A 13,142-nucleotide genomic window follows, 5' to 3' on the forward strand; every position below is an offset into this window, starting at 1 on the left:
TAAATACAATATCTCGTATTAAGATGTACGATTTATTATGTGTAAATAATCCATAATTTCTTTCTTCTCGCAAATCGTTCTTGATAAAACGTTTGTACACTTTTTACTACATCCCATCATCGCCTTTCCTTAATCTTTTTTATCTAGTTTGGCCGTTGATTTATCTTCCTGAAACACGTAAACGGTACAAAATAAATATAACATCTATAAGTGTGTAATTAACGTACAAGAGAAATTATTTATATAAGCAAGCAAATGAAATTACTAAGAATTAAAAATCAGAACGGAAAATGGAGCAGACACCTAAACTTGCTTCTGTCTGAATCAACTTCTTTGTGCATCAGTACTGTGATTTATCAAAGGCGCGGACGATGTTTCAACTATCGATTCAGAGAGTTCCTTGGTGTTATGACATGTTACGCAGCGAGCATCTTTTGCCATATCTTCATCGAGACTTGCATAGACTAATGTATATAGCAACTTTTTAAGAGAAAATATTTGTGACAATATTTAGTGACAAGATACGTTAACGTTGTCCGACAGTGCGTTTTTATTTCCCATTTTATTTCATAAACATGAAAGCTTAAATTTCATCACTGGGGAAAATTGGCACATTATATTAAACTTGGACAACGTTGCGCATGTATTTTAATAAATCTAATTAATCTCGGTATTAAAAAATTATTCTAAAATAATCACCCATAAATTCTTTAATAAATTTAGATTTTTCTTGAACCAAGATTTCGCGGGATCGATAGTATTTTAATATCAGCAATTGATGATGAAGTATATTCTAACAGCAAATTAGTTTTCCAGCAACACATTTTCAAAGATAAGAGCTATATTAAGCAATCAATGTGTAAGGCAGGGACGATGCAATAGAGAAATTTCTTCGTTGCATCCTACCTCCTTGTTACCACTTAAAGATGTATATGTGTTCTGCGCAAAACTACCAACAGCGGTAGCCACTGCCGAACCTGTGTCAATTGTTAAATCTACAAATTCCGAAAAAGATGTCGGAATTTGCAATTTTGGCAACTCCGGCAATGTGAGTTCCAGCTGTCGGTTGTCACCCGGCTTGACTGAAATTATTTATGATAAAGTATATAAACCGTCGACACACATTTTTACAAATCATTTTCTTTTTGTTTTCATTGACGGTATTCATCATATCTTGGTTATTTTGTGTGCAAAGTGTTTTATATGTTCCATCTATGATTCTTTGAAAGCTGATGATCTTTGTATAAGTATATATTTTTCGTTTATCCAAAAATAATGTAAAGTTTCTATTACCACCGTAAATAAAATTGTAGCCGACGTTTATATAATGTTTCGCTGTATCAAGTCCCTCTTCAGCTTTTTTAGGATAACAGATAGCTGCTGTAGTCAGAGCTCCCGTGCTAGAATATACCAATCGTTTAAATCGACCTCCTCTAAGTCCAAGCACTAATCCAGCCAATCCACCGATAGCTATGGCACCTACTCGTGGCATAACATTACTTTCCTCACGAAGATAGTCCAAAAGAGCTGCAAAGAAATGGCACTATGTTACTTATAAATAGTAAAGTAACTTTAATATTTCTAATATTTTAAATAAATGTATCTTGATCACTCACATCTGCTGTGTTCGACACCGGTATCAATAGTATCAGAAATCACACCAGTATAATGTTGATACTCTGACACAACTGCTTGAACCGACTTGCGAATTTTGGATATGTTCTGCTCCAATGTAGAGGGTGGACAATCTGTGCTGTTACATAAAATTATGACATAAGTTACAAAATGTTATATAAAATGACAGTTTGAATTAATGGCATTCTAAACGATGATTTAAGGATTAAGCCCTACATGTGAGCTTTCTTAAACATTTGTTTTGAAATTAAAGTTGTTTCTTAATTGTAAGTTCAGTTTCTTGTAAATATAATATTTAAGATATATAATGTGTTGGAATTACTTGTGCTTTACCATGGGATCTGTTTAGAATAATCGTCTTCGAAGGGATAAATCGGTAGCTCGGAGGGTCGAATTAGTTTCTTGACTCCTGACTCGTCACTGTAAGATGACATTTTGCCTTCTGATGGATTTGCTGGTTTTATGACAGGTATCGCACATAACCCGCACGGCATCAAAACTTTCTTGAAAAACTTGGCACACAAAAATATCGTGGCATATATATTTAATATATATCAGATAAAATATCGCGTCATGCAAAAAATCTCATATAGACTTAAATTTACATAATTACATAATTACCATTGTTCCTCTGAGCACGAAAACGTTTTACATAAACTATCTATTCCACGCTTTTATATCTCGTTGAATATCACGCAAAGATTTATCAATTTTCATAAACTTAACCAATTTTACAAGTCGACATATTAGAAGAAGACAGATATAAGATAACTCGCAAATACAATAGATCGAGTTGCGGTTACATACCCGCCATTACTCGAAAATTTTGACAGTATGATAGAATTTTATCACGCCTTACATTTTATATATATAATAAAATATATTTATATTTATCTCAGAAAATTCGCACTGAACAATATTATCCTGTTACTTACTTTTTAGAAAAATATCAGTCCTGGTGTCTTATAAAAATATGTATATTTCTTAAAGATATACAAAATATATTAAAGAATATGTAAACATTTTTAACAAATAAAAAAAACAAAGAAAACAAGATATTTTTCGTTTAGCTCTCTAGCTAACCATATTGCAAAATTATTGACATCTTAAAAATTTAGAAATATATATATATATATATATAAAGAATTATTGAATATAATTTATATAAGCACACTTTGTTTCATCAAATTTTAGAAAAAATGAAGCAAAAATTATAACTTGTATAAATGTTCATTCGAGCTGATATTCTTCAACAAAATAGCTTCAATTTAAGAAGTCATTCATTATTCATACTTTAATACCAGTTCTGCCCAGCTCTACTAAAGTACCCGGTTGATAATCGTCGCAACGATGCACGGGTTCTCGACAAGTTATATCTTTACCAAATACGTTTCCAATAGTAAATTCGAGGATTTTATGTACAATATTATTCATATTTTTTCAGGAAAAAAAATCTCAATTATTTAGGACATACATATCAATGAATTGCTAAAACTAAAACATCGCGTCGATTGTTTGCATCGTGGCGCCTGCATGCACATTAAAACTCTGTCTATTTTTGCATCTTTCGTTTTATTTATACAAATTCTGCCGAATTCAGACTGATTTTTCTTTTTGATAAGACGTGTGTTTAGATACAGTCGCACATGTATCACGTGACTGTAAAAAATAAAACTTAATATACATATATGTGATTTTCTTTTGAATCACAAAATATGCGTTTACCTTAGTCGTATGACATTTTATTTGAATTTATTATAACAAATAATATAATATATTTTTGTTTATGAATTAGTATTGGCATTAGGTCCACGTCGGCGACCAAAGGTTTGAACGACGTTGACAAACCTACGGTTATATTGAATGCGTCGTTTAGCACGGCCAGTCTTCTTTTTACTTTTCTCTTGTTTTTCAACCTGTGAACATATATTTTATATAACATAATGTAAAATTTTCTTATTTAAGAATCTAATTCAAGGTTTCAAAATTTATTTTTTTAGAGCTGTGTAACATTTTATATATAGTATAGTATATAAACTATAAACTTAATTAGCTATTTATTTGTGTAAAATTATATATGTAAATTAAATTTCAAATAAAGGAGAATGAAATATTTTTTTACCTTAGGTGTCTGAGCCTTTACTTTGCCGGCACGTGCCAAAGAACCGTGAACCTTACCTATAAGCAACAAATAGATAATCAGTTATCTCATAATTAATCATTAACGTTTTCTATGCCTTGATGATAATCATGATATCAGAACTAAAGATTTAATACTTTCTCTAAACAAATATACATAATAAATGCAAAATTTTAATTATCCATATTCAGAATACTGTATCTAAGTAGTAGATTAGAATAACTAATCAGTGAGATGAATAACTAATCAATTTTCTACTAAATGTAATTATTCTATACTAAATAACTAATATTAATTAACTTACCTCCCCGCAAGGGTACAGTCAACTCAAGTTCATTTGATGGAAGTTCACCAACACAGGCTTCATCTGTTAATAAACTCCCATTACAATAAAGATTAAATTCATCCTCAATATCTTGAAGAGATGCAAGTTTTTTCTGTAAAAAATAAAAAGTTTACTTAAACTAAGCATTGAATAGTCACAGTATCTTTTACAAAAAATTACTAATACAGTATATCTTTTAATTTTTTTGTATTTATTATATTATAAATCTATTCAAATTAATTCCTGCTACATTCTAAACATCTTATTTCTTTCTTAACATTTCTTTATTATACAATTAAAATTTGTTTTTCTCTTAAACTCATTATAAAAATAATTTTATAGTAAACTTATTGAAGAATAAAAACAGAACAATTTTCATTCTTTCATAAATTTACATATTACTTTTGCATTATTGCTCCTTCTAGCATTCATGTAAATTAGCAAATGCTAGATTATCATTTTAATGCTACACTTTTACAAAATTATCATTCAAAAACAAATTCCAACTTTATATCGAAATAATAATAAAAGACATACTAATATACCTTTATGTGTTGTATTCTGTCACTGTCTATGCAATCAATGACAGTTGTCTCCTGTCCACGAATATGGAGCTGCATGGCATTCGTCATTTTCAGATCGTATCAAAAAATACTGCAATATAAGTACAAATACTTTATAAAAGTGCTTTAATATTAATATTTAATACTTATTAATATATATATATATATATATATTCTTTCATTTGATGCTATATAATAAATATGATTTTGGTAGTAGTATAAATACATATATGTGTATGTGTGTGCATTTTTATCTCACACACACATGCACACATCAGAAGACACACAAACAATACAATTACATTTTTAATAAAAAAAAAAATTCCACGCAAATTTTTATAATAAATTTTTCGAAGGAGAAAACGAAAATATCGAATGCGAGAATGGTAAAAAGTACGCAGCATGCGAGCAACGTGTTCTTTAGGTTATGACGCATCTGTTCAATAATCCATTTTGCATCGAGAAATTCGAATGTCAATTACTCGACGATAAACCGCCAATACATCAAAATTGGTCAAACATCGCTCGCGTTAAAATCCTAAATCGATTTACATATAACTATTCCATATTTTAGATATATTAATTACAAGCTTACCTCTCCAAACCGAGAATACGAAGGAAAGAGAGCGAAGAGCGAATGTCGTCACTTTACGAACGCGAGAGTCTTACGTGAGCGCGTATTGGCTCCCGAACAGTGACGCGGCACGTGATCACGCTGTGACCTATCAGCTGTTTCGTATCTGTCACTCGCAGAAAAGCGCAAGCTGATTAGCTGATGTGACGTCAGGAACGTTCCGGAAAAGTCTTGGCCATAGATTGTGATAATCAAGATGAGAGTGTTTGACCGACTAATCAGGATGAAGGATTCTCCCCTTCTCTCATTCTGATTGGTCGATCTGACATTTCATATTCCACTAGGTCAATCTAGTAATTTCTTATAATTTTTTTTTCGCGTTGGTATAAATATTCTATATATACGTGTTTGATGTTTATACTCTACTTTTTTGGATGAGAAGTGTGATATTGAGTTAATTAATTAGTATTGCGAATTAAAATGGCGATTAAATTGAATACAAATTCTTCGCCGTCAGTCGAATTGAGCTCTTATCGCGATCAACATTTTAAGGTTTGTTTTTTTATCAAAGTACATAGTAGTTAGTTTCAATTTTATTATGATTTTACACAACATTCATATCTCTTATATTTTATTATTATTAATTGTAAAATGTAATTAATAACTTTATTCTTAAATTATTGATTTCTTATTCTTATATTTTTTTTCAGGGTTCAAGGGCTGAACAAGACAGACTGCTAAGAAATTCTTCCACTTTGTACATAGGCAATCTGTCTTTTTATACCACTGAGGAACAGATATTTGAATTGTTTTCAAAATGTGGAGATATCAGGCGTATTATTATGGGTCTTGATAAGTATAAGAAGACACCTTGTGGTTTTTGCTTCGTCGAGTATTATCTAAGAGCGGATGCTGAAAACTGTATGAGATATATAAACGGGACTCGTTTAGATGACAGAATAATAAGGACTGATTGGGACGCTGGCTTTATCGAAGGCAGACAATATGGTCGTGGCAAGACTGGAGGACAAGTAATTATCTTTAAATTTATATTTGTATAGAATTAATTTTTAAATCTTATCTAAATATATGATACAATATTATTCTATATTTAGGTAAGAGATGAATATCGATCAGACTTTGATAGCGGAAGAGGTGGTTATGGTAAAATAATACAACAGAAAGTAACATCTCTCTCGGATGGTGGATTTGGACGGTGAAAGTTTGAAAGATGAGATAATTGTATGAATAGCGTAAATGTGCAAATGTTCAATCTACATATTTCATTAATTGCTTATTTATACATAATTATAAAACAATAATATATGTAAATATAATGTTTAAGAAATACATTACATAAGGATAGTAAAGTAAAAGTAAAGAACTATTCATACATATTTTAAAGCCATGTCAAAACATGTTTCAACATGTCTTTAATAAGTGACATTTTTCATTGAAATATTTTCAAACAATTTGTTTATTATAAAATTAATAAACATTTTTTCATTATAGAATTGACTTTCGAGTTTAATTTTTACATTCCTTATTTCTATATACAGTAAACATTTTAGAAATAAAATTATAAGATATAAAAAATAAAATATATATAACACATGCTATAATTAAAATAGTATTAAATCTGTAATCACATACTAATACTTATCATTATCTTTATTGTTTTATTAAATAGTTTTTAACTAGACTCTAATTCAGAGGTAGTAGATGTGTTATTTTTCTGAGATAACCTTTGCTTGATTAAACTCATAAAGTCTAATGAATTACTTCTATTACTATTTTTAAAATTATTCCGAGTTTCTGAAGTTTTGCGAGTGATTTTCGAAGATGTACATTTTTCATTTTTTTCACTTGTTATACTTTCATCATTTATGGTATTATTTACATGATTAGAACTTTCTTTTCTATTAACATTGCTAGTTTCTTTCTTTGACCTGTTAGCAATCACGGTTTCATTATTGACATCGCTAGAAATTACAATTTTTTCTATTTTTTTCATATCCTTTTCAGTTTTTACTGTAATTTTATCGAATAATGCTCGATTCTTATTTTCATAATTACATTTATCTTCATCTTCATTGTACATTTTCTGATTAGCTTTTTCTACTAGAAATTCTGCTGTATGAATTGCAGCGATATCTTCCTCCGATGTATCCAGACAAAGTGTGTTTTTGTTGACAACTCTGCCTCCATGCAGAAAAGTGGAGATGTTTTTTCGTCGCCACATTTTGGAAGTGCTGGGTACTGACTGCTTGCATTTTCCTTCAAACTGAAACTCCTTTACATCGACATCCGTGATCTCGCCTTTCAGGAACTGTAGATATTTTTTCAATGCTGTGTAAAAATGCAACTTATCTACCATTCTGGGAAAATTGGCACATCGCGCGCTGCTCGACGGTGTTACCCAGATTACAGTATCACCGATGCATTCAGGTTGTAATCCAAAATAAAATTTGGAGTTAGCTCTGATGTTGGCAAATACTTCATAGATACATTTACCGTTAAATACTGCAATTTTTGGCTTGTATAATCTTAGTTTTTCTTCCACTACTTTTGCACCCTCTTTAATCTCTGTCCGTTTGAGATCTGCAGCAGATCTAGTGGGGCGTGTTACAATATTTGTTAAGCCGATACTGTATTGCAAAAGCTTATAGTCTTCTTCGAAGCTGACAAATCTCGGTGTTAAACCAGACTCGTGTAGCAGTTTGTAAAAGTGATTACCAGGACCCGCATAATATCTACCACGATGCGCTGCCATTAAACTTGGATTGATTCCAACAAAGACTAAATCCAGATTCATCTCCAAGTAATCATCCAATGTAAACTTTTGTACTTCTTCTTCGGACAATCCATCGAATCTATCTATCTTTTTCTTAGGTCGTTCGGAGACTTCTGGTTTTCTTCTCTTCAATTTATTTAAATCAAGCGATGACATGACATCCGTGCAGCAAAATAGACGTACATGCAAGAATCGATCTGTAAAATTTTAAGATGTTAATTAGAAGACAAATTTTCAAAATTGTGTCATACACAAAATTTGAATATATTTTTTCTTACTTGTAGAAAGTAAACTATTGTTGTTGGTGAAAAAAGATTTCTCGTATTTGTCTGACAAGTCAGATGGAAAAGATTTAAAAATTTGATATAATTTAATGTTTTTATTTTCATTTTTTTTAAAAGTAGAAATAATTAATTTTGCAATATATTGGTATCTTTAAACTTACATATTTTATGTACTTTGAAACGTACAAATTGAATTTGTTCGATAAAGATCTCGTCCTATCTTCTTCATAATTGTGATTGTATATATTATAATATAATAATTTTTCACACGCAAAATACTGTTTACACAACAGCAAGTATATCACGAGATTAGGTTAATATGAATCGATATAGCATACAGTTCTTCGATATAAAATCGAAAAATCGCAATTTAAAATATCGATTTAATGTCACAATTATCGATATTTTAAATTCAAAAAATTTTTCGAATAAATGTGACAATAAAAAAATTCTTCCTTTTTTCTTTATGACCGTAGAAGAAAAAAGAGAACGCAGTTTTATATATTTTTGAAAAATTCTTTCTCGTCATGAAAAAATTTCACAAAAAATAAAAAATATAGTCTGCATAATTTTACGTGTAAGAAAAAAAATTGTTACATGTATTATGTGTAAAAATAACATTTTCTTTTCTTATATCTTTAAAAAAAAATTTATTTAAAGCATGTCTCAAAATTATCCTATTTCATACTTGAAAAATGTTTGATTTACACGCATATATAATTAATAAAAATTAATTAACAAAAAAATGCTGTTTTTTTAGATTATGTCACTTTTGACAATTTGAGAGATGTATAAAATCCTTGTAGGAGAATAAAATGCAGTTGCAATTTATATTATTCTGTTGAATGTGGAGTTTATATATATTGATGGAAGAGGGAAACGCGTTTCCTTAGGAACGACCGAATACATTAATAAAGGAAGACAGTATCTTCTCGTGATTTCTCATTGAAATGTTATAATTCTTCGTCTAACCTGCGATATCAATCAATCTAAAGCAAAATCGTATCTCGTTATTCGTGACAAAAACGCAAAATGGACATAAATTGCATTCCATCTCTCTCCTCGAAGTTCACATTAAACCAGTGGCATTGTAACAATCAGTTCAGGTATTGGAGTAAGTCATGCATACTGCTATTAATATAAAATTGCATAAAAAAATTAAACATATCTTACAGTTATAAAATTACACAATAATTATATTCGCGTAAAAAACTGACAACCTAAATTACATAACTTACAGTGTTAATAAAAAAGAAAGAGAGCGGTCCGTCTTAGATTGACGTAACTTTTTTTGTTATAATAATATAAAAATTACACGCTTTTATCCACGTTTAAAGAGATTAAAGATCCACGTTTAGTCCTCCTTTTTTAATGTCCGACTACAATTTCTCGGCGATTTAGATATCGATGTTCCGAAGCGCAGCAGGAATCATCGGACCGCGTCTCGGCTGAAGCAACCCGCGCGTGCGAATTGTCCGCGGAAATTGCGAAAGCTAATAAGGAGGAGACGGATCATCGTCTGCAAGAAAAACTTAATGACATCGAATTTCGTAAGGAGGAGTTGCTGCGGATCAGAAAGGACATCGTCTTGGAAATCGACGCGCTGACGTTGTACAAGGAGCGGCTCGCGGACGCGTTGAAGTCCGTAAGGAGAAACGCTCTCGAAATTTGCGAAAAGTGTCTAATTGCCAGGTCATTAGCCACCCAGTGTTTGCTATGTTATCTAAATAAAATTATATATATACGTCCTATAGGAAATTGCTGAAACTAATCAGCTGTCATTTTTTAATTCATGCAACACGGTAAATAATTTTTTATATATAATTATGTATAAATAATTGTATAATTATACATATAATCGTAAAATTTTACGTGAAATATGTTCATTTTTATACATAATTGTATAAATTATAAGGGCTTATATAATCATGTCAAATTATATATAAAGCATATATATATATATATATATATTTATATTTATATATATGAAGAAATACTTATTTATTATATATATATTTGTATAAAAAGCACTTTTATATCTAATTATATATGAACATATTTCATATAATTTTATATTGTTATATATAAAAAAATTTTTTTACCGAGAATTATTGAGAAAATAATTATGTTGGAAAGAGGAAAGTCTGCAGTTTTTAATGGATATAAATAAAATGTACATTATTTCTATACACTATTATAGACTTTCCTCTTTTCAACACAATTTTTATTTTCTCAATAATTGCATGCATTAAAAAATGACAGCTGATTAGTTTTAACAATTTCCTACGGGACACACTGTAGATGATCATCTAGATAAAACTTTGGCGTCATCTTATTTTGATATAGACAATAAAAATGTGTTATCTATGTCTGCATCTTAGAGATGAAAAGTATTATCTTTACTAAATTATCTAGAATAATTTGCAGATAATTTTGGTTTAGAATTATAGCACATAAAAATACTTAAATAGTAGAACTTAAGCAGTAAGTGATAAAAATTTATAAATAAAAATATATGATACATATATTTTTATATTTAAATTCGAGAGAAGAGAGGCATCATTAAATGTCAAAATGACGTCATTTTGACATTTAACGACGTCAGTTTGCTACTTGAGGAGAGAGAGAGAGATCAAAGTTCAGAGTTTTTTCTCAATTAATTCTCTATTACACAGGGAACGCAGATTGGGAATTGATTTAGTTCACGACGACGTGGAAAGGAACTTGCTGAAGGAGCGCGAAGTGATTCAAAAAGCGGAGGACTTATTGGATCGAATTTGGCGGGAAACCGGCGAAGAAATCCGCAAATCGAAAACTACGTTATATTATATCGATCGCGATCTCGAGAATAAGGAGAGCAACTTGCATATCGATCGTCATAATTTATATATGAAGGAGACCGATTTTAATTTGAGTATCTATCACGGTACTTCGCCACTCGATAAGTCGTACGTAACATTAGCATAACAAAGCATCATCGCTCTATTATTTATTCATGATATAAATTATAATTCCTATCCTGTGACTACGTCGGATTATTATTACACCAGCAGCGACAATCATTTTTTTCTTGTTTTGTACATCGATAAACTATTTTTTTTCTTCATTCGAGAAAATAGTCTAGCGAAATATGTCGAAAAAAAATTATTTAAGATGTGCCAAGTCAGAATTAATTCCTGTTCACATTTCAAATACGGTTTCTATAGCGCAACAAATAATATATATTGCATAATGATAATAATAACAGTATTTAAAAGAGAAATAAAAAAAAAATAAATTATGTTGCAGAAGGGTGACATTAAATGAATGGGAATTGCAAACGAACAGCAATGTTGTTAGCGCAAATAAAGAGGTGAATAACGCTAAACGATTACGTTGTTACATCGACGCGATGCTTAAGCAAACGGTTGATGATTTAAAAACACAGAAGGATGCCACGAACGAGGCCTTCAGACAGCGAATCGAGCAAACCCGAGAAGCTAAAATCAAATTGGAAGTTCAACACTCGGAGGTAAAAATTATCCCTTGCAAAATCTTAGAAATTAAAGAGTTATTAAAATTTCGAAAGGCGATAAAAATTCATATATATATATTATAAAATTCGCATTTCTGTTTCTGAAATATTTCAGACAAAAGATCTTAAAATAAAAGATTAATTTTTATATAACAGTCGAGATACATTAATATTTTTTATCGTCTCGCTTTAAACAAATCCGTTTTATATAAAACATTTTTTATTTTTCGTATTTTTTGTAGATAATCAAACAAATTGGCGCCATGTCGAGTAATATAGCGCGCATAAAAAAATCTATAGCTGATAAGGAGGGTTTTATGGCTCTGGCTCACACGAGATTAGGACATCGATGTCAACGTCCAGGAATGGAACTTACACAAGATCTGGTTGAGGCTAATCTCGTTAAGGAAGTACACGAATTACGAAATATCGCAGCGAATCTACAACAAATGCTTTGCGAGGTTTGTTATTGCGTGTTTCTTTATATTTTATTAAATTTAGAAATATTTTTTAAATTAAAATAATTTTTAAATTATAAAATATAATTTCAAAAATGTATTTAAAAATTTATAAAAATTTATATATGTATATACAGAGTGTATCTAAATAAGTGCGAAAAATTTTAAGAGATGATTCTTTGTCGAAAATTAAGGAGTTTTTTAATATAAATTCTTTATATCCCTTCCTGAGAAGTTACACTTTTATTCTTAAGAGGGAAATAAAAATTAAGTTTTTATTTTTTAAATAAATATTAATTAATATTCTTTTTATTAGTGGAAAATATCCACCAAGTTTCATTTTTTCTAATTTGTCTGAAATTCGAGGATAAAAAAATAAGGAAGGGATATAATAATAAGAAACCCTCCTTAATTTTCGACAAAGAATCATCTCCTAAAATCTGTCGCACTTATTTAGATTTACCTTGTATATAAAATCGTTATGAAATGTATTATAGGCAGAAGCAGCATTACGTTACTTGCTCAAAACGCAAATTCAACTCGAGGAGGATATTAACGTGAAGACGAATACTTTGAAAATTGACGAGGTCGAATGCATGACTTTACGTCAAAGTATAGACTATCACGCGTACTAACATTGTTACTATTAAAGCAATTGTGTTCAATGTCTTTCTCAATGCCTTTTCTTATATTCATCGAAATTTTTGTACTATTAAACTTGTATATTCATATATCCTATCTAAAAAAAATAAATAAATAAATATATACAACGAGATTTTTCACCCCTTACTGAAGTCAGATTAGATGACGGTGTCAAGAAGTAAGAGGTGATCTTATGCAAAAATACTGGTTTGT

The 13,142-nt window shown here is 29.9% G+C and overlaps 5 protein-coding genes across 8 annotated transcripts in view; 2 read left to right on the forward strand and 3 right to left on the reverse strand.

Annotated features, from left to right (window-relative positions):
- Positions 1 to 13: 13 nt before the first annotated feature.
- Mic26-27 (MICOS complex subunit 26/27) lies at positions 14 to 2,491 on the reverse strand. Its single transcript, XM_085489697.1, has 6 exons — positions 2,257 to 2,491; positions 1,969 to 2,147; positions 1,617 to 1,753; positions 1,294 to 1,527; positions 907 to 1,082; positions 14 to 168 (listed from the first exon to the last, which is right to left on the reverse strand). The coding sequence occupies exons 1-6, from the start codon at positions 2,257 to 2,259 to the stop codon at positions 130 to 132; spliced, it is 768 nt and encodes a 255-aa protein (XP_085345823.1). The 5' UTR covers positions 2,260 to 2,491; the 3' UTR covers positions 14 to 129.
- Positions 2,492 to 3,188: 697 nt separating this feature from the next.
- RpS30 (ribosomal protein S30) overlaps positions 3,189 to 13,142 on the reverse strand; it is a 28,944-nt gene continuing 18,990 nt past the window's right edge. The window contains exons 1-5 of one of the 2 annotated variants that reach the window (XM_029301611.2): positions 5,259 to 5,340; positions 4,646 to 4,754; positions 4,080 to 4,212; positions 3,758 to 3,813; positions 3,189 to 3,551 (exon numbers count right to left, since the gene is read on the reverse strand). In XM_029301611.2, the coding sequence (XP_029157444.2) occupies positions 3,420 to 3,551; positions 3,758 to 3,813; positions 4,080 to 4,212; positions 4,646 to 4,732 (408 nt within the window). In that variant the 5' untranslated portion in view covers positions 4,733 to 4,754; positions 5,259 to 5,340 and the 3' untranslated portion in view covers positions 3,189 to 3,419. Of the gene's footprint in view, positions 3,552 to 3,757; positions 3,814 to 4,079; positions 4,213 to 4,645; positions 4,755 to 5,258; positions 5,341 to 13,142 lie in introns of those variants that run through there. The other variant, XM_085489699.1, reaches the window with a different exon arrangement.
- Cbp20 (cap binding protein 20) lies at positions 5,614 to 6,755 on the forward strand. The gene is made up of 3 exons (XM_029301610.2): positions 5,614 to 5,789; positions 5,948 to 6,268; positions 6,353 to 6,755. The coding sequence occupies exons 1-3, from the start codon at positions 5,718 to 5,720 to the stop codon at positions 6,455 to 6,457; spliced, it is 498 nt and encodes a 165-aa protein (XP_029157443.1). The 5' UTR covers positions 5,614 to 5,717; the 3' UTR covers positions 6,458 to 6,755.
- LOC114929898 (uncharacterized) lies at positions 5,680 to 8,696 on the reverse strand. 3 transcript variants are annotated; one of them, XM_029301609.2, is made up of 3 exons: positions 8,477 to 8,665; positions 8,310 to 8,360; positions 5,680 to 8,228 (listed from the first exon to the last, which is right to left on the reverse strand). In XM_029301609.2, the coding sequence occupies exon 3, from the start codon at positions 8,185 to 8,187 to the stop codon at positions 6,931 to 6,933; it is 1,257 nt and encodes a 418-aa protein (XP_029157442.1). In that variant the 5' UTR covers positions 8,188 to 8,228; positions 8,310 to 8,360; positions 8,477 to 8,665; the 3' UTR covers positions 5,680 to 6,930. The 3 variants fall into 3 exon arrangements, with proteins under 3 accessions (XP_029157442.1, XP_029157438.1, XP_029157441.1); XM_029301605.2 differs by lacking the exon at positions 8,310 to 8,360 and having other exon boundaries at positions 8,502 to 8,696; XM_029301608.2 differs by lacking the exon at positions 8,310 to 8,360 and having other exon boundaries at positions 8,477 to 8,663.
- On the forward strand, positions 9,250 to 13,102 carry Tektin-C (Tektin C). Its single transcript, XM_029301731.2, has 6 exons — positions 9,250 to 9,421; positions 9,717 to 10,007; positions 10,991 to 11,263; positions 11,604 to 11,826; positions 12,072 to 12,290; positions 12,785 to 13,102. Exons 1-6 carry the CDS (start codon positions 9,348 to 9,350, stop codon positions 12,920 to 12,922), a joined length of 1,218 nt encoding a protein of 405 aa, XP_029157564.1. The 5' UTR covers positions 9,250 to 9,347; the 3' UTR covers positions 12,923 to 13,102.

The sequence above is a fragment of the Nylanderia fulva genome, unplaced genomic scaffold (assembly GCF_048542155.1).
Source record: "Nylanderia fulva isolate GAGA-0341 unplaced genomic scaffold, ASM4854215v1 Scaffold9, whole genome shotgun sequence".
In the NCBI taxonomy this organism is placed as follows: domain Eukaryota; kingdom Metazoa; phylum Arthropoda; class Insecta; order Hymenoptera; family Formicidae; genus Nylanderia; species Nylanderia fulva.